The sequence below is a fragment of the Pinus tabuliformis genome, chromosome 3_1 (assembly GCF_031772625.1).
Source record: "Pinus tabuliformis cultivar Carrire ecotype Pingquan chromosome 3_1, CPIR1, whole genome shotgun sequence".
Lineage (NCBI taxonomy): Eukaryota > Viridiplantae > Streptophyta > Pinopsida > Pinales > Pinaceae > Pinus > Pinus tabuliformis.
In genome coordinates, this window is record NC_142301.1 from 467431462 (window position 1) to 467453546 (window position 22085).

Consider the following 22085-nt stretch of genomic DNA (forward strand, 5'->3'; position numbering starts at 1 on the left):
CTCCTTTGTTGTATTGTGCATTCACTGAAATTCTACAATCCCATTCTTTGGAATGATCTTACTGTTTTAATGAGACATCTGAACCTCCTCCTTCTTGGTGTCTTTAATATGCTCACTATAGTTTAGTTTCATTAGCCCAAAACTTCCCTTATTTAAACTACCTTTCACCATAGCTCTGATACCATGTTGGAAAATCCATAGAGGTGGCAATTAAATGATTTTCCTTATTATGACATTATCTTGTGATGTTTTCATCTTTATTATTAGTTCTTATTTATTATCTTTTATTATCATCAAGACTAATGCCAAGCAACAAATAGAAGAGAACACAAGATATAGGCATGCTGCCAAGGAAAAACCCCACTCTAGGGGAAAACCCAGTCAAAATTCTTCCTTCAGTAGATTCAAGATGAGACAACCAAGACCCTTACAACTTAGACTCAAGACTACCTCCATCAAGTCATCCTTCCTTTTACTTGTCATTGTATTATCACTGAATTCTTGTTACTATGTTTACACGAAGACATCATTATTATAATTCCATCAAGACCTTGTCACTATAATGCCACTGAGATTTTATCACTGTAATATCACTAAGACTTTCTCATTGTAAGAGCACAGAGGCCTTCTCACTGTGAGAATACCGAACCCTTCTCTCTGTGGTGACACTAAACCCTCATCACTGTAATTACACCAAGACAGTGACTGCACTGTGACGGTGGTATGGTAGCACCGAAATTGGGGTAGACTGAACCCCAATCTGTATTACCTGACTGTGATAGCATCGAGAGTATGTATGTATCCCATATAAGCTCTTGTATTGACATAGAAAAGTTTCCTTTGAGATTCTTGTCCGAACTTCACACTATAATGGCACTGAGACTATCTCTCTGAGACCTAAACTTCTAGGATTGACATCGAACCATTTGTCTCTGAAAAATCACCAAAATTATCTAACTGTAATCACCGAAATCATCTCTAAAAGTGTGGGCTTCTCTTCAGGGATCTCTAAACTCATTCTTTTGTGATTTATGTGATGTGTATCACTGAACTGTGGACCAAGGGATGCCCTCATATTTATAGTTGTTCTCCATAGTTAATAAGTTGACATGGGTACTTTAAAGAGGTCTCCACATAAGGTTAGGCCGACTTGTAGACCCACTGGTAGGCTGACTTGATGAAGATTTGTTTGATAGCAATGAGACTTTGACTTGATGGAGGAGTCTTCACAAATTGATTAAGACAATAACCTAAAGCCTACAATGGAGGCTTGACCTATATATTTGACCCAAGCATGAAACCCATGCTTTAATAAGTAATTCAATAATAATGAAAATTCTTTTTGCTTTTCTTTTAACAAATATATTACATTTTGACTTCAAGTACAATTATGAAGACCGAACCTAGTTACATATTTCCAACAGAAAAGGAATTATTGAGTATTCTTTCCATCCCTCATCATCCTCTTGTTTTGCATGAAGACAAAACTTCAAATTAGCGTGCTCATAAAAAAACTTTGATCATACATCTCTAGATTCGTGATCAGAAGAATCTTTTGACTTGAGTAATCTGGTTGTTGAAATTTTAAAACTCGATCAAATCACTGACGGAGATGCCTGTCGTCCAGTTAGTAGTGGTCTCACTGAAATCAGTGGAAGCATCTATCCTCATAGCATGCATGATCTGATTCAATATTCAAAATTTGATTTTACAATCCTTAAAATTTTGGGGGCTTGTCAAGAAGTCGAGGCACTTCAACTTCTGTTGATGGTTATATTAGGATCTCACGACTCTGATAAGATCCCTGAATTAGGTCAAATTTGGTTTTTCTCTCAAAACTCTTTTCTTTTTATGGTTACACTGGATGTAAATTCATTCTTGAAAGATGTGTGGTATTTCAGATATAGTCTTTCGAATTTTCAAGATTTGGTTTCTAATTGGATTCAAGATTCTATTTTAATTGATTATTCTCCATGCCAGACTCTTGTACTTAACTTGGGTTTGGAGTATGTATCTCTCATAGAAGCATGGATCTGTGAAGTTGATCATTCCAAAGACTACATTTGGTTGAAGAAATCATGATTATTAGATGCATTTCAGAATAGTCAACGCCTGAATTTTCTTGTGAATGTTATATGGTTAATCTGTTTCTTCATCATACCTGAAATCCTCGAGTGCTAGTGAATGCATGAGCTATTGCACGAATCAAATTCTTCTCTGTTCATTGTATCCTTACTGGTTTCATGTGTTTGCTATAATGGCATTCCTTTTTACTTCTTTCGATGATTACGATGCTAGTGCAGTGTGTAACCAGGTACAAAGAAATGGTTTATTATATTTATCATGCAAGGGAGATTATTCTTTTGTTCAAGACATTTGCAAACTATTCAACTAACCTATCTTTGTTGTCTTCTAATCAAGAATATCATGCCATAAATGGTCCATATGATCATAATATTAATTGTCATTTGTTTTATCATTTTCTCACCAGTATATCTGATGGCAATTGTTTCATACTGATAAATATGTATGCTTTATCTCACTATTCATGTACTTGTCAAGTAGTTAAAGCACTTCAGCCTTCACTAATGGTTATATCAGGTCCTCACTATCTTGACAAGCCTTCTGAACACGATCAAATTCATTTTCCTTCACAAGATTCTCATCTTGATCCTGCACTTTTAATTCAAAATTCATCTTTTCAAATATTCCAGGGTTCTCAAGAGGATTGTTTCAAATCTCATGATCCAATCGTTGAGTGGTTGGAGCAATCTTACCTGGCAAGCTCCATCGCAAATAACAAGTTTCGATCTTTTATCTTTTATCATGCTTGTTAAGGAGAATAGTATAGATGAAGATGCATTCGCGAGAAGCTTCCAAGGTTTGTTTAATTACAATATTCACTGAAAAGGTAAGAGTGTGAGATGGTTAGAAGTAGTGGCTATGACATATCTTTCTGCTAGAAAGAAAGACCTCCAATTTGTTGTGCAAATTATTCAAGCGCTTATCTTTTCTATTGCATGTTGTTTTATATCTGTTTTAATCGCTTGTATCTTTGTGCATTCATGTCGGTAGCAGTTATAGTGGTTACATTGTAAATTTCATTACACTTGACCCTGACCTTCCAGCTAGTTAGGTTAGTAGTAGGTCTAGTTGCATATTAGTCTTCCCTTGCACACTTATATTACACTCACTCTCTATTCTCTTTCTTGTCTTTTCTTAATTTTGTCTTGCATTTTGTTTTCAGTTAGCCTCCATTTTCTTTGTCCTTTTGATTTTTTTTCCTTGTTGTGTCTTGTCCCTTCTTTCATTTTGTTTAATAATATTTCGTATGAAGGATGTTCCCTTCAACTTGAAAGACAATGTGGCAAAATAGAAGAGGGACTTGCGACACTGCAAATTTGACTAACCTTTAGTCCTTCTTCGTCTTGGTTCATACCTTTTGGGCGATGATGTTTTGATGGAAAATATGATCCTTGTGCAATGATAGCCTTGTGTGAAACCATGATACCTACATTCATTTTAGCAGCCTCGTTCCTATGTTCAGTTATTTATGTTTCGGTGTTTTCCACATTGATCCAACCAAGTAGAGAAGGACAAGGGGAAAATATAAACGATCAAACCAATATTAGAGGTTTTATATATGCTTCTTTGAAGGAGAAACCTCTTCTGCTCTCAATAATTCAAGATCTGTGTTCCGCCCCATGAAATGCATAAGTGTCGATGCACAATCCTATATAAATAAATAAATAAAGGGTGAAAGAAGAGGAAGGCTTCCTGCACTAGGAGGTGAAGCAAGCAACTTCGTCAAGGTATTGTCCAGGCTCGCTAGAAGCGGAGAAATGTTTGTGTTCCTGAAGTGACTCCACCCAAGTATTGTTCAGGCCTGCTTGCAGCGAAGCAAGACCAGAGATGAAAAACTATACTTTGAAAATTTAAAGCTCATGAATAGCATTACCCTTCTCCTGATTCAAAACATTGTGATATCGTTTCCTTTATGATTGTGTTCAATCGAGAAAGAGATGAAGGGGACTATATCTATAACCGGGTTAAGTGGGGAAGCCAGAGTAATATGTACGATGAATCAATACTTCCTGAAAAACTAGGTCTTGCACAAAATATTAGACCAAGGTAAAGAAACTAGAGTTCTACCAGTGCATCGCCAATTGTTGTCGTTGCGACAAACACTCTCCAAAATTTGGTCTACACTTGAATTTTGGAACCTACCGTGGATCTTGTGATCATCCATTCCATAGTCACTTTAGGCTCAAGCCTCAGGCCTAACCCCTTTAGCCCCTCAACTACGTCATAGGCAAGCTCAAGGCTCAAGCCTCTGGCCTAACCCCTTCAGCCCCTCAAGCCTTATGGACGAGGAAGAAGAAGAAGATGTTCCATCTTTTAGGAGACACAAATAAAGCAGCAACAAAGAATGACTTGATACTGCCACATCATCATGCAATCCATGTCATCAGTGTCGTGTCATGTCTTGTCACGAGTCAGCATTTGCCACATCATTTGTGGATTATGTAAAATTATTGGAGAAATGTAATGTAATGTGGAAGTCCAAGAGACATGTATAGAATGTGAAAAGTCATGTAGGAGTTGAAAGGCCATAGAGAATTCAAATAGTCATGAGTGTAGTTTAAGAGTCACAAGGGAGGTGAATGATCACCCCATTTGTTATATATACACCCTCATTGCTCATGTAAATGACTTTTCACCTTGGCTCCTCCTACCAGGCATAAGAAAGAAAGATAGTTCTTTGGAGGAGCAAGTGGATGCTCTAATGGTCTATTATTGGGGCTAGTGGTGTTCTATGTATTGATGTATCTTGGAAATTTTGATTAATTACGAAGCTCGTTGAGCCAACACACTTTCATGCGTATGTCGTAAATATTGTAAGACTATTCCTTGAATGTTTGCAATGTATGTTGTTTTCATCTGTACTAAGGAAATTGAACTATTTTGATGGCTTTGGTACTTATCTTGTTGAAAGTGTTTTGTATGTGTTTTAACAATCATTGCTTCTATGTGAACTATTTCGCTAGTTTTCCAACGATTCATTCATATGTACATGCCCATGTGTCTTTATTAGATTAGTACTATTACTTGTCTTTTAAAAGCTCACTTTTCTCCCTTTTTCAATAGAAGAACCATGATACATTCCGTAGTTGAACATTCGACAAGGCACATTCACTTGCTAATATGAAAGCACATGTACATTGCTCACTTGTGCTGAAATTTGTAGCAAAGGGAAATCTATAAGAATATATGGCAGTCAGGCCTTAGTTCCAGAAGGGCTCCCACACCAAACGGTGCGAAGTCTAATTGGGACTTTTCATCAGGGAGACCCCTTTGGTTGACAGATTTCCAGTATCATCAACACTAGAACAATTTGTAATTATGCTTTCATAAAATAAGAAAGTGTGTGCTCATTTTAGATACCATTTCATGATTAGGATTTTATTTTAATCTTGCAATTTCTTTCATATGTTATATTTCCCTTAAAAATTGAAAGTCACTTTCTTAGCATATATTGTGCAAGTGTGCTTCACAAGTGTACGAACCTAGATTGATAACTTAATGCTAAGTAATTTAACACATAATTACATTACCCAACAGCAATTACTACGGTTGCACACATAACATTTTTAAAATCTTGGAAGACCTAATTTGTGACTATATTCCAACTGAAAACAATTGTTTCAAGGCTATAAAAGGAGAAACAATATTGCCATAGTTCTTGACAAATTTTTTGTAGTACCAATCCTTCATGGTCCACTCATACACCATCACTATTAACAATATGACCCAAATATTCTACCTCAAGGACATGAAAGGCACATTTGGACCTCTTCTAAAAGACTTGATGATGAGAAGGGAGTTGTAAGACTTTATCCACATGGGTGACATGGGAATGTCAAGTTTTATTGTATATCAAGATGTCATAAAAAAGGACAAGGACAAAATTTTGTTGAAAGGGTTGAAAAATGTCGTTCATGAGACTTTAGAAGGTGGAAAGTGCATTGTAAATGGCAATGGGTGTTACCAAGAACTCATAATGGCCTTCATTAGTGAGAAATGTGGTTTTGGAAATATGAATGTGGTGATAGCTAGAAAAGATACCAAGTTTGGTAAAGAATTGAGTTCCTTTGAGCTCATCCAAAAGATTGGTAGTGACTAGATTGGGGAGCTTATCCTTGAAGGGTTATTTTGTTGAGAGAGAGAAAGTTAGGACACATATTCCTAGTGACTTAGTTTTTGAGTACCAAAATAATCGGGGATGAATAAGGACTAGTATTAGGGTGGACGACACCAAGAACTAGCAACTCCTAAATTATCATTTCAAATTCAATTTTTTGGGCAAATGCTTAATAATAAGGGTGTTGATTTCTCCTTTGTACTACAAACTTGATCCAGTATGCTTTGTCCATCTCTCATCCATTTTCCCAAAGGACAAAGCACTCTCTCTTGTCTTCTCACCCTTTATATAAATAAGATTGTTAAATATACAAATCACTAATATGATTTCCAGACCCATGCTAATCAATAGATTAGTGATTTGATCTAGGTAAACCCCCCTTGTGCTAGAGGATAGGTCGTCTAAAGTGAATGGAGGTTCTATTGAGGTGACAGTGGGTAAAACTTCCAAGAGTTACACTAAGGTCTGTACTGGGAAGATTGGACTTGTGTGCAGATCCAGAAGGTAATATATATTTCTAAGATCATCTAGTCATTTGATACAATGGGGTTGATTCCTTTCATTTCACTCTCTCATAAAGTTGTGCCACCAAACTTTCTTAATAGCTAATTTATTAAAGCAATTATTACATTATTGTTAAAATTGGAAACTAGGACCAAAATCCATGTGGGTCATCTTATTTATGGCAGCTGATATTTTTCTTGGATCCCTCTCATCGAGAGGTGTAGGATTAATCTAAAAATCATCCGATTCCGATAAGTATTCATGGAGTTATGAATTTATTTGCGTTATAAGACAATTCGTCAAGGTCGGCCAGCAACCAAATAAACCCCACATGTGCTCAACATTTTAGTATAAATAGAGGTGGCCTTCAAGTCATTTCAACACACTTTGGATCTCTTCCTCTCTCTACTTGTCTTTGGGTTTTAGTAGGACGAGAAATCATAAGGAATAACGTTGCCCTGATCCAGAGGGCAGAAAAGCCGGAATTGCCGGAAAGCCGAAAAAGCCGGAACTACTAGAAAAGCTAGAAATGTTGGAAACATCGGAACTGCCAGAAAAACTGAAAAAGCCGGAACTACCGGAAAAGCCAGAAAAGTCGGAACTGCCAGAAAAGCCGCAAACGCCGGAAATGTCAGAAAAGCCGAAACTACCAGAAAAGTCGGAAAAGCCAGAACTGTCGAAAAAGCCAGAACTGCCCGAAAAACTCAGAATTGCCGGAAAAGATGAAACTGCCGGAAAAGCCGGAAAAGTCGGAACTGCCGGAAAAGATAGAAAATCCGAAAATGATGGAAAAGTCGGAAAAGTCGAAACTGTCGGCACTGCCAAAAAAACTGGAACTGCCGGAAAAGCCGGAACTGCCGAGACTGTCGAAAAAGCTGGAACTGCCAGTGACAACCGGAACTGTCGGGACTACGGGGAATAGCCAGAACTGCGAGAACTATCGAAACAGCTAGAGCATCTGTCTCCAAAGGAGAGCAGCATGCAAGGGACAGCTAACTAACATTGGGACAGTTGTATGGTACTTAGCAACAAATATACCAAGCATGCAATGTTACAGCTAGCATGCAAGGGACAACTAGCATGCAACAACAAGCATGCTAAGGACAACAAGCATGCTAGGGACAACAAGCAAGCAAGGTGCAGCCAACACATAGGTCAAGATGGCAACATGGTGCAACAATGGCACATAATGCAGTACAATGATGGGTACAATCATGATTAATGAAGCGTGATGAGATGCAGCATAGTGATGATGGGTGCAACATGGTACAGTGCGGTGAGGTGCAGCATGATGACGAAATGCAGCACAACGATAGGTGAAGGAGTCACCTTGGAGAATTAGTTGAAGCAACATGTCTTCAATTGATCTCATGTATCATCTTCTTAGAGATGATCTATGCTCTTATCTAGATAAGTCGAAGTGTTGACTTCTGTTGTAAACATACTATCTTTCTCTCTCTCTCTCTGCTGAACTATTGAAGAACAAATAAGAAGAATTGATCAAGGGTTTCCCCATATTAGGGTTTGTCCCTGGCTAGCGCCATATCTTGTGTCCTCTTGTCTTGGCTTGTCTTCTGCGATTTATGTTTATGTTCTATCTGCAGTTTACTTTAATGCTGATGTGATTTCTAATCTGGAAAAGATATGGATCTAACTATGAAAATTGAAATAAATTTCTCTAAGCATAGAACATACCTAAAATTAACATGGTATTGGAGTTGAGGTGAAGACAATGCCCAAGCAAGAGTGAAAGAGCAATCACTGAAGACAGTTGGGAAAGGACAAAAGGATCAGTGGATTCATCATCCCTCTTCAAATTCACCAAGGGTGAAGTCAAAGCAGAGAATATTATCAGAATGGCGTAGCGGAATATGGCCTACCTAAAGATCACTTCATTGGAAGACCGGATCTCAGGGTGGAAGGAAAGGGAAATAACTAGTTCGGCTATTATGCGAAGGAGTGTCCAAATGGCAGGGACACATCACTTGATGATGATAACAATCATTCTAGGGGCATCTTCAATGATCAAAGGAATGACATGTAATGCAGGTCATCAAGGAAATGGTTGAATCTTCATAGAAAGCAAGGAACCCCAGGTATGAAGAATCAAATGTTGTTTCTGATAAGATAAAGAAACATTATCTTGTATTGGGCCTCTCCTTCAGCTTTTTTGTGAATCTGGCTTATAGATTGTTGTGCTTCAAGGCACTTCATCGGATAGATGGGTGCACTCTCTAATTTGGTAGAGATGGAAAAAAACATGGGATTATACTTGGAGTCGATGCCACCTATCCCGGAAAGGGTGTAGGGAATGCTAACTCTCAATTGAATAAGGGTAACTCGATTCATTTACAGAATCTCTTTTATGTACCTAGTCGCAAGAAGAACCTGGTGTCCATCTCGGAAATGGAAGTCAAAGGTTTCAGGGTGGCATTCATCAATGGAAAGGTACGTGTTAAAGAATATAAGTTTTAAAGATGCTTTTTCTCATGGGTTCAGGGTTGGCAATTTGTATCAAGTTTCAGGATGGTCCGTTGGGGATCATGTCAATTGACATATCGCATCTATAACACCGGAGGTCTACCTATGGGGCCCTACCTGATGTGAGTCAAATGGTGATAGGCATGTCTGAATTCAAGTAGAGCATGAAGGTACATGTCTGAGACGTACCGAAGGAAAAACTTATAAGGGGACCATTCCCCTCATGCAGCAGGTCCACAAGTTTGGAACAACCCGAGGAGTTTGAGATTCATGATCGGAAATCTCATGTATACAGGTGGAAGAAAGCCCTCTATGGCTTGAAGCAAAACACCCCGGGCATAATATGAGAGGATTGATAGTTGTTTGATAGTGAGATTCACTAGGAGTGAAACCGATCCAAACCATTACTCGAAGGTTGTGGATGATAGACCTCTCATACCGGCACCTTATGAGGACAACCTATTTCTGACATGTGCAGACCCTCTCATTTGTAGAAGTAAGAGGGAGTTGGATTCCGGATGTGGAACGATAAACTGCAAACCTGTGACTACCTCAAGGATCTTAACTTTCAGAAGTTATATGGTAGTGATGTTATACCAGATTTGGAAAATGTCTCTGAGTTTCATAAACTCATTCGCGTTGATGTTCTGGGTGAACTTCCGTCTAAACATATGTTTTTCAGTTAGCATGGTGAGCTCATATTTGGTTGAGCATCACTAATTAGTGCCAAGAATCTTTTGAGATATCTTCGAGGCACAATCTCTCATGGATTGAGATACACTATTAGAAATATGAAACTGCATGATTATTCGAATGCTAACTGGGCAGGCAATGTAGAGGATCACTAGAGCACTTCTCAGTGTTGGTTCTCTTTGGATTCTGCTTCGATATCATGGATGAGCAGGAAGCAGAAGTCGGTTGCTATAAGCACCGCCAAAACCAAATACGTAGCTACGAGTATGATCTCGTGTGAAGCTGTATGGTTGCAGAAGCTCTTAAGTGAGTTGTTTGTACACATGATGAATACCACTGTGATTCTCTGTGACAACTAGAGGGGGGATTCAATTATTGAGGAATCACATATTCGATGATTGCTCTAGCAGATAGACATCAAATACTGCCTTATCTGTAATATGGTAAGTCCATGAGGGAGGAGGCTCCATCGCATTGAGACTGATGTACAGGTCGCAAACATTTTGTAAAAGCCACGGGGAAAGGTCAAATCTATGACTTTCTCGAACGTCTTTGGAGTCGTTGAGAGACCTTCTTATAAGGGTCTTGCATGTTGCATGCATTAAGCTCTTAGAGCTCTGGGGGGCTTGCGGTACTTACTAGAGCAACATACAACCACAGGGCGACTCACCCTCCCTTGGTGGTGCGCTATGAACAAGATGATTAGTTCTTCTGTGGGCCGGGATGATTAGTTCTCCTATGGAAACTGTGGAATAGGATGATTAGTTCTCCTGTGGGCTGGGATGATTAGTTCTCCCATGGCAACTGTGGAACAAGATGATTAGTTCTCCTGTGGGCCAGGATGATTTGTTCTTCGTGGCGACTATGGAACAGGATGATTAGTTCCCCCGTGGGCCATGATGATTTGTTCTCCGTGGCGACTATGGAACAAGATGATTAGTTCTCTTGTGGGCCAGGATGATTAGTTCTCAGTGGCATCCACTAACAGGATGATTCGTTCTACTGTGGACAGGATGATTAGTTCTCCAATCGAGGCATCCTACCCATGCAGTTTGGGACTCATGGGAAGTACCTCTCATCTGATCAATGAGCAGGGAAATGAGGATAGGGACCATAGCAGTACTATCGATGGAAGCATCGTTGTATCTACCATACTACCTATGCTAGGATGACCTCCATTGATCTGGGCTCAATGAAACTGATCTGGGATCAGTATGAGTGGTTTGAGACACTCTCTTGTGACATTGATCTGGGATTAGTATGAGTGGTTTGAGACACTCTCTTGTGACATTGATCTCGGATCAATGAAACTAATCTGGGATCAGTATGAGTGGTTTGAGACACTCTCTTGTGATATTGATTTGGGATCAATAAAACCGACTTCGAGTCAGTAAGAGTGATGTGACACACTCTCTTCAGATGAAACTGACTTCGAGTCAGTGGAGAATGGTATGTGACATTCTCAATCAATTCTTATTCTTCATGGTTTGGCAGAGCATAGCAATGCAGGGCACTGATGGCAGATATAGTACAATCGAACATATGGATCAATGGATGGAGTTCTCCCTAATTGAGAGGGAGTGTTAAAATTGGCAACTAGGGCCAAAATCCATGTGGGTCATCTTATTTATGGCAGTTGATATTTTTCTTGAATCCCTCTCATCGATATGTGTAGGATTGATCTAAAGATCATCCGATTCCGATAAGTATTCACGGAGTTATGAATTTATTTGCGTTATAAGACAATTCATCAAGGTCGGCCAGAAACCAAATAAACCCCACATGTGCTCAACGTTTTAGGATAAATAAAGGTGGCCTTCAAGTCATTTCAACACACTTGGGATCTCTTCCTCTCTCTACTTGTCTTTGGGTTTTAATAGGAGGAGAAATCATAAGGAATAGCGTTGCCCTGATCCAGAGGGCAGAAAAGCCGAAACTACCGGAAAAGCCAAAAAAGCTGGAAAAGCCAGAACTGCCGGAAATGCCAGAAAAGCAGAAAAAGCCAAAACTGTCGGAAAAGCTGGAACTGCCGAAAAAGCCGGAAAAGTCGGAACTGCCGAAAAAGATGGAAAAGCAGGAAATGACAGAAAGCCGAAACTGCCAGAAAATCCAGAAAAGTTGGAACTATCGGAAAAGCCGAAAAGCCGGAAAATCCGGAACAGCCGGAAAATCTGGAACAGCCGGAAAAGCCGGAACTGCCAGAAAAGCTAGAACTGCCAGAAAAGCCGAAACTGCCGAAAAAGACGAAACTACCAGAAAAGCTAGAAAAGTCGGAAAAGTCAAAACTATCGGAAAAGCTGAAAATGACGGAAGATTCAGAACTGCCGGAAAATTCGAAACTGCCAGAACTGCTGGAAAAGCCGGAACTGCCGAAAAAGCCAAAACTGCCAAGACTGTCGGAACTGTCGGCAACAACCGGAACTATCAAAACTACCGAGAATAGTCGGAACTACGAGAACTGTCGAAACAACCAGAGCATCTATCTCCGAAGGAGAGTAGCATGCAAGGGACAGCTAACTAACAATGGGAAAATTGTATGGTACTTAGCAGTGAATACACCAAGCATGCAATGTTACAGCGAGCATGCGAGGGACAACAAGCATGCTAAGGACAACAAGCAAGCAAGGTGCAGCCAACACATAGGTCAAGATGGAAACATGGTGCAGCAATGGCACATAATGCAGTACATTGATGGGTACAGTCATGATTAATGAAGCGTGATGAGATGTAGCATAGAGATGATGGGTGCAACATGGTGCAGCGCGGTGAGGTGCAGCATGATGACGAAATGCAGCACAACGATAGGTGAAGGAGTCACCTTGGAGAATTAGTTGAGGCAGCATGTCTTCAACTAATCTCATGTATCATCTTCTTAGAGATGAGCTATGCTCTTATCTAGATAAGTCGAAGTGTTGACTTCTGTTGTAAACGTACTATCTCTCTCTCTCTCTCTGTTGAACTATTGAAGAACATTTAAGAAGAATTGATCAAGGGTTTCCCCATATTGGGGTTTGTCCCTGGCTAGCGCCACATCTTGTGTCCTCTTATCTTGGCTTGTCTTCTGCGATTTATGTTTATGTTCTATCTGCAGTTTACTTTAATGCAGATGTGATTGCTAATCTGGAAAAGATATGGAGCTAACTGTGAAAATTGAAATAAATTTCCCTAAGCATAGAACATACCTAAAATTAACAATTATCTATAGGACTCCGATAACTGAGTGGTACTTGTTCTATTAGAGTTTAAGTGAAATGATTTTTATTTGAAATGTGTTGCAAATTGCAATTGTTTGATTCTCTATTGCAAGAATAGCAAAAAATGAAAAGGTGAGAGGAAGAGGCAATGCATATTTAGAAAGTTGACTAAGCTCTACTCCAAGTATCAAGAACCATTTGGGTGCTTGAAGGGTTAGCTTAGGTGTGTTTTTCCCTGGTGGACAAATTGTAAATCTTTGCTTCCACTAGTGGAAGAGATGGAAGACCTATTGGAGAGCACATGTGGGGGTCCAGACTAGAGGAGGAGGTGCATGCAGTTCAATAATGTTGTTAGTGTTGAGCAATACTACCGGTGGTTAGATGGATTGGTAGTTTCATAATTATTTGCATGTGTATTTGTTATGGAGTCCTCACTAGTTGGATGTTAGTGATATAGTGTTGAAAATGGACAATTGTACCTCCAACCCACTGGTGGTATTTTTCAGTGGACAGATTTATTTTGATTGTGTTTGTAGATAAATGTGGTGGTAGCCAGGTAGGTGCCCTTGGCCCCCTTTGGCCTTTATGAATTCAAGGCTGGGCAAGAATCTGGAGCTATGTAGTTCCATTTTAGCTTGTTTAACCTATTTGGCAATGTTTAAATTCAGTTGCTTTTCTATTAATCTAATGTATTAATACCCTTTGTAGGGTCAGATCCCATCTGGTTTAATGACAGTCATGTATCCATTATGTCAGTACAAGCAGTAGTAGATTTGTTTTTTAGTTTATTCGGTAAAAGGGAAGTCCAGATTTTGTAAGAAGGTGAATCTAAGGTCAGTAAATGACAGATTTACTAGTTATGTCCAGTCCTAATGGGACAGTAACATGTATAATTTAATTATGATTATAATGAATTTTTTTCCTTCGAAAAAAATGTGGTGGTAGATATTTAATGGAAGTTGACTGTTTCAACTATCCTTGTATATGTATATGTATATTGTGATCAATAAGGCAGTATTGCATAGTTATTGTGTACATCTCTCAATTTCTCTCTATTGTATATGTGTCTGTACATCTCCTCTCGTTTTTTGCCCTGTCTTGTAGCTGTAGTCTTTCTCAATCTTCAATATTTTCGAAATCTAGAGTTAAGAATGGCAATTAGATTTTTTTTAGTAAACTGTTCAAATGAGCTTTACTGGGAATCTATGGGCTGCATGAGTATGGACATTTGAAAAATTTGTGCATTGCACATGTAATCTAATAATTTGACTGATTGAGAAATCAGCTTTGTGGCATCATGGAATCTGAGAAAGACCTACCTGTATGAGGAATGTTTAAAACCTTACTATTTTTTCCCTCTATGAATTGCTTCATAGTAAAAATTCTAAAAAAATTATTTACCATCTACTAATTTTTTTCAACGCTAGTGAAAGCATCTGCTTCAGAAGGGAAAGAAAATTATCCAAAATCAAAATGAGCAATTGGTCATACTGGGTAGGAATAAATTTTCAAATGAACTTAATCGACGCCTGGCTTGGGACAACCACTTGCAAGAGGCAATCTAAAGTTCTCCACCGTTCTGAATGTTCTAGGGATCAGTTTGTCAACATAAAGCAGACCAGCAAGATGATCACATTCATGCTGCAATATCCTTGCCTTCCAACCAGTAGCATTTACTTTTATTGGAAGTCCATCACGCCCGAAACCGGTTACTTCAACCTCCAAATATCTTTCAACTAGTCCACGAAATCCATTCACACTGCAGAATTGATGATCCGTTTAATTGTCAGTCGAACATGTTTACATACAAATCTCTCTGAAGAAATTGTAATAGCTTCCATATGGTTGTTTTGCATAGATATTCCCATCTAAAGAAATTCATAAATAGGCTAACATTCAACACTAGGAGTTGAAAACAAAACTGCCAACCAGAAAGAAAGATTTTTGTTATTCAAGTCTGTTGTAAAACCTCTAGTTTAAAATAAAATTAAAAGTTAGAACAAATCTCCCAGCCAATAAGAAAGATGATTGAAAGTAAAGCACAATGCAGTCACCCATGCACAGTTAAATCAGGGATACTAATTGACATTTTTCTTTTGTGTCACCCTTGTATGCTTCTACTGTAAAAACAAAATAATGATCACAATACAACACACACCTTTTAGTGATATGCATCAGAGTACTTCAAGATGCATCTCAAATGCTCATATTGTCTAGTTAGCTGAAGGGAAATTTACATACCAGACTCCCTTCTCCCTAAAACAAAACTTTATATGCATATAGATAGAAAAAGAGACGTTAGAATGCAATTCAATGCATCTTACTCAGACTATGGAGGTGACTGGCTACTCAGCCATGACAATGGCTACCATGAATGAAGGGATAGAGTATCGCTATCAACAAACCTCTCGTGAAGTTGAAATCCACATGCTACATTCATTTTCATTCATACAGAGAAAATTCTCACATGGACTTGACTCACTAAAATGTGATTTTACTGCCTTGTCATATCTATCATTGGTTCATACAATATGACAAACTATGGGATGGCCTAGGAAACTCAACAAGACTTAGAATGGCCAAAATGGATTAGAAGGCCCATACGGTCTCTAGAACACAATTCATTTGAGGGTTGTCATGGCGAGCTCGCCTTATGTAAGACATGTCAACCAATTGGCATGATGACCAATGTAACCTACGATTACCAATTCTAAGGCTAGAACTAAGGTGCATGATGATGCATTTATGCAAAAAAAATCCCTTCTTATGAAGGTTAACAACAAATACAAACAATTTGTTTTGTGTTAAAACTTAAAATTAAAGGCCCATAGATGAAATAGCACCTTTATAAGATAGCTAAAGTAGCAAGGTGGTTCCTCTCTCTTTAATAGTATGGACGTGTATACTCCATAAGGGAGGTGCCTGCTCTCTCCTGAAGTGCAATCTTGTTTGCGATGCCAAATGGCCCAAATTGCAATAAAAAGGCATCATTATACAAAATAGAAGTAGTTATTATTCTCAAGAAATCCAAAATGTAAAGAAGAAGAATAAGACCCGTGAAAATGAATCATATGAGGCCTACCTTTATGGTATTTATAGTGGTTGATTATCCTTATCTAGATCAGCTTGGTACTCTTGATTTTCAACTAGTGAGGCTTTGGGGTCAATTGCATTATAGGGTGCTATGTCATTAATGTATCATACTTTTCCACGTTGGTCAACTTAAATTCTTACATAAATAATTTTGGTAGGATGTCCTCTAGCATATTAAAGATGTGTAATGCTAATTCTGTCTTCGCAGCAAATCTCTTAATCGGTATTGTCATGTCTTTATGTTAAAATTGGCAACTAGGGCCAAACTCCATGTGGGTCTACTTATTCATGGCAGCTGATATTTTTCTTGGATTCCTCTCATCAAGAGGTGTAGGAGTGATCTAGAAATCATCTGATTCCGACATGTATTCATGGAGATATGAATTTATTTGTGTTATGGGACAATTCGTCAATGTCGACTAGCAACCAAATTGCCCCCACTTGTGCTCAATGTTTTAGTATAAAAAGAGGTGGCTTGCTAGTTATTTGGACACACACTCTTCTTGTGATCTCTTCCTCTCCACTTGTCTTTGGGTTTTGGTGGGAGGAGAGATCCTAAGACTATACGCTGCCCTAAGAGCAGATGCCCTAGACATAGTTGTTGTCATGGGTAAGGAGGATCTACGCAGTCCTAAAGAAGATGCCCTAGCTCCTAACGCTGGCATGGAGATTGTTATCACCAAAATAGGACCCTGATAGGCTACTAATCAGACTATCTCAGTGTAACTATTTCAAACCAATCTTTTAGCTAAGGCTTAGCCTCCTCAGCCTGAGAGGGCTCTCTCAAAGGGTTAATGATTTTGATTAAAGAATAAGATAGATGGCTAACTCTATGGTTTGTGATTGTATATGTTTATAGGTTGAAAGAAGAAGGCTAGCTACCATTGGGCTATGGAGTCAAAGTATGTTTGAGTACCACAGCAAGATCAGCTTAACATGAAGTCAGGGCATAGAGAGTTTTTATATATCAACAAAACAAAGATACAATGCAAGGAAACACAGTTTATAAATACATGAAGGAAGTTAGAGCATCATTGATGAGTTCTAAGTAACATGTATTCATACCACTGCAAGTAAGTGAAAGAGGAAAGCCATGAGACAATAGGACATTAAAAACTCTCTTTGAATCCTGAGTAGTGAAGCCAAAACATTCTACCTAGCATGGAAGTCAAGGCATTATAGAGTTCAAGTGCAGAAATGCAAATATAAAACAATGAAACACAGTTAGTTTATCTATGAAGGAAGTCAGAACATCATTGATGAATTCTAAGTATCATAAGTAAACACCACTGCAATGTAAGTATTGGAAGATGCCATCAAAACAAGAACATACAAGAACTCTTCATGAATCTTGAGTTGTCTAAGTAGAAATTCTGCATTAGGTTAAAAATATACACAGTCTGCACATAGAGCAACGGCTGAGCCAAAAAGTCTCCAACCCTTTGCTAATTCGACCTCTTGCTCTATATAAAGCATTTACAACATGGATTCCCTCATCACTCATCAAGAGAATTCGAATTTTCTATGAGTGACACCTATTCTAACCATAAAACAAACTATTAAATACAAATGACAGCTAACTAGCAGTCCTAGAGTCCTAATACAATTAGGAGTGTAACTCCTTATTATGATTACAACAACCTTATCTAAACATTGAAAGCATTCTTTGACAGCTACAACCTCATGAAGTCGAATTTGATGAAGCCTCCCACGTTGTCACCTTACTGCTAATGACAAACCCTAGAAATTAGGGAACATGTTTCCCTGTTTTTAGGTTTAGGATCCTTGAAAATTGGCACGTGGGACAGAGCCTTTATCTTCTCATCCATGAAATATTTTACGAAACTGAATGACATTTTTGTAGTCCATTCTGTCTAGAACAAAAACCTCTTGGTTTTTTAAAACACTTCTCCAGTTGTCCAGAATCTGTCCTTGAAAAACACGTGTAAAACAGGAAAAATCCATTCTCTGAAATTAGGGTTTCAAAGAAAGCTTAGTATCTCCCAACTGAAAACACTTATGAAGAAAGTGAGATAGGTTATTGTAGCTGGAGAGTTGATGAATAGAAACCTCCTTCAAAATTCCAAAATACCTTTTCCTGTGACCATAAACTGATCTTGAAAAAGACTGCTCAAACCAGAAGACAAAGCTTGACTTTCAGCAATTTCGTAGCGCAAGTTTAACCATAAATTCTTCCCACCTCAAAACGAATTTGAAGAAACTAAAAGAGGTTTTTGTAGTTAAGTATGTTAGGAAGAAAAGCCTCTTTCAGTTTTGAAAATTGAGTTCTCAACTGCTCAGGAACCCTTCTGGAAGTTGACTAGTAAAAGCAAAAAACAGAGTCTTTTATGCTGAAACAAGCTGCTTCAGGGGTTTCGTAGCGCACTACGAGAATTCCTAGTTCAGAATCCCCGATTTCATAGTGCAACCAGTACAAATTCTGGGTTTTGCGCTACGAAAACTCCTAGACTGAGTTTTTCACTACGAAAACCTTGACACAAGTTTGACACATGGAACTTATGAGTGATGTGGGACCAATGATAGGCAAGAATAGAGTATTGAACCTATTTGACCATACCAACAAGACTCTCTTTTATATCTTAGACTCTAAAACAACCATGGAAAGACTAAACCAAGACTAACATCAACCCTTTGGAATCAAACTGATGTCAAAACACATGGTGAGGCTTCTAGGACATGGAATGAGGCTGTGAAACTTTTTTTGGAAAAGAGAATGACACTTATTGAGATGAGATGACTCAAAACCTATAAGACTATGACTAGGAACAAGGCAAATTTTCCAAAGTTTAGAAACAAAAATTTTAGGGTGATAACAGAAATAAAGCCCTAACGTTGCCTAATGAAGATTCCACCTAAACGCAGTCATGGAACAAGGGTTCTAAAAGAACCCTAAACTCTGTCCTAAAAGAATCTACGCTACAACCTATCGTTGTCATGGATGACCCTATGGAGACGATAACACAATCTCCTAGCCACAGCACTTAAGGAAGTGTCTTATCCGCTGTCCTGAGGAGAGGTCTACACGCTGGTCTAAAAAAGACCTAGCCGCAGTTCTGTGTAGCACTCTAAATGTTGGCCTTATTCCGCAGCAAGAAGGGACACTTACCTCAGCCCCAATACGCTATCCTAAGCCGCATTCATTAAGGGTTTGAATGCAGCAAGGGGAGGCTTTTCAGCAAGCCCTAACCGCAGTCTTATGTGTCACGTTGGTGCCCTAGACGCAGTCAATACACAGTCCATGGAGGGAACTAAGTTGTAGTTTAGGAGGGTGTTATAGGCAGCTCAAGATGGCTCCAAACAGCAGCATATGTGCACTAGTACGCAGTCATTTGAGGCCTCTATCCGCAATCGAGGAGGACAGTTAGAAGGACTGTTAAAGGCAGTTAAGGAGGACTGTTAGAGGACTGTCATAAGCAATTGTTGGTTGTTGTCCTAGACAAGCTCTCCACTGCCTGAATATGAAAGAAGCCTAAATCCCCATAGCCTAGCTGCTCTGCTAGGCTGCAAGCCATAGCGAGCAGCTAAGGCTAATAAGTGTAAATGGTTGCAGCATATTGGATGCTGTATGTGCAGCATAATGATAATATATTACAACAAGCATGGATGAGTGTATGTTGGATGCAGCATGGTGTTAGAGACAACATGTTTAGTTGCAATAATGATTAGTGTACAATGATAGTGGTGCAGCGTATACGTGGCAGTAAGGATGGGTGCAGCATGGTGCAACGTGGTGCAACATAAGTATGGTGCTGCACAAGTATGATGCAGCACAATGGTACAACATGGTGATGATGGGCATGGATGTACAGCAGCAACATGATGCATTGCAGCAGCTTGTTGATGATAGGTACAACATGATGATGAGGTATTGCGCAGTGATGGGAGCAGCATAGTGATGAAAGCAGCTCAATGATTGGTTTCAGCACAGTGTCAAGTGCAGCATGATGATGAGGTGCAACAAAGTGATGGGTGCAGCATGGTGATGGAGTCACCTTGTAGGATCAGTTGAAGCAGTATGTCTTCACTAGAGTTCAGATCAGTTTCCTCATGTGTTATCTTTGTTGTCGCGCGGATTGACACGACAACCCTCAGACTGGGGGCTGTCACTCTGATCCCCGATCCCTCCGTTTAAGCCTGTCTCCCGCGGCTAAGGGGGGTAGTCCCTATGAGATGATGAGACCAACTGTCGACCAGTTGGTTGGGAGACACGAGATACGATATAAAAAGGCACTCGATGGATTTGATTAATTTAGCAGACCAGTGTCCTAAGAGATTGTGGTTAAAACGATTACTTGTTAAATGATATAAAAATATGGACCATGAACAGCAATCATCTATCATCAGCAATGCTCAAAACGATATCCGGCAACTGAAAATTTTGAAAAAAATGAATGCTTTAAACCACCACGGATCATAAACCATTAACCATATATCAATTTCGCATCTCGACTTGAAAATTTAGATCTCAGCATGAAAGATATGACAATTCCCGAAAATAACTGGATCTAAAAATTTCCACAATATTTTTATATTTTTTCAAAAAAAAATTTAAATCTTTTTTTTTTTTTTTCAATTTTTCAATTATTATAAAAATGAAAATTTAAAAATTTAAAAATTTAAAATTTAAAATCTATTCTAAAACTAAACTATAAATAAAAAATTAAACTAAACCAAAATTCTTTTTTTTTTTTTAAATAATCTAAATCTAAAATCTAATTAAAACAAAAACTAAATCAAAATCTAAATAAAACTAAGCTTAATCCTAAACTAAACTTAAAAATAAATTAAAATCTAACCTAAAGTTAAATCTAAAACATAAATAATATAAAACTAAAAAATTAAATCCTAAAAAAAGGGCATATACGACATTTCCTTCTTTTTATGAGTTTATATTTAAAGTTTATTTAAAATACAAATGACAAAGAAACTCAAATCGAAATTCTAAATGAAAAAAACCTACGTAACCAAGAGCAACCACTGTCTAAATGCAATACGACTCACGGAATATCAGAATGTCAAAGTCTAAATTAGAAAAAAGAAACGCAGCAACCCTCGACGGATATTCACGCATAGAAGAATGAAATACACGCAGTTTTGGCAGAGGAATTACCTGGCACGATAGCGAATGTGGCAGATAACTTACCCTACGCAAGAACAAATTCGATTTCCCTCTCGACGGCGGACAGAATGCGGATTGGTTTGAAGCTTACCTGTACAATACGTTTACCTAAATCGAGCCCACGCACTATTCCAATTAAATATCACGGTATTTGCAGGCCTGCGTGGATATGGAAGGACGCAACTAGCAGGCAGAGAATATCATGCACGCAGGTGAAGACTTGAAGTTTGACGGCGAGAGGGAGATATTCACGCTGGATGGCAAACGTTTCACACCAAAAAAACGCGATTTCTGGCAATGTATTATATGTGACGGCGGATCTCCTTGGATGCTGAACGTGGCGTTTATATGACAAGCTGAGCCACGGACTGAGCACTGGAATCGAAGTGTCTACAACCCCGGCCGCAGAGAAATTTCTGTTGTTATCTGGCCCGTATCGATTGATTACCTTATGCGTTTGCAGGTGCGTGGGGCTGAGTGCGAACGTTTCCTTTTGATGGCGGACAGGCATATGAAATAATGAAACTTGTGTGAGAGTTGAAAATCGAAAGGATATACGCAGGTGAAAATGTGTGTGACGGTGGCCTTGAATATCCGAGTTGGAGTGCAGGCTTGCTGGCAACCTGATCACAAAACTTCCTGTTTTATTCAGAAACCTCTGGAGAAGACCCTATACCTGCAATAAGAAAAACAAAAACCCTAATTAAAACTGTATAAAAAAAAATTTGAAACCCTAGATCAGAAAATTTTGAAACACTAGAACGGCTAACTAATGTAC

At 38.7% G+C, this 22085-nt stretch overlaps 1 protein-coding gene across 2 annotated transcripts in view; it reads right to left on the minus strand.

Moving 5' to 3' along the window:
* The window catches only part of LOC149187792 (peptide deformylase 1A, chloroplastic-like), a 241875-nt gene that overhangs the window by 21198 nt on the left and 198592 nt on the right, over positions 1-22085 (minus strand). The window contains exon 4 of one of the 2 annotated variants that reach the window (XM_089411469.1): positions 14397-14833. The exons of the other annotated variant lie outside the window; for it this stretch is intronic. Coding sequence (XP_089267595.1) covers positions 14593-14833 — 241 coding nt within the window. The 3' untranslated portion in view covers positions 14397-14592. Of the gene's footprint in view, positions 1-14396; positions 14834-22085 lie in introns of those variants that run through there. 2 annotated transcript variants of the gene reach the window in all.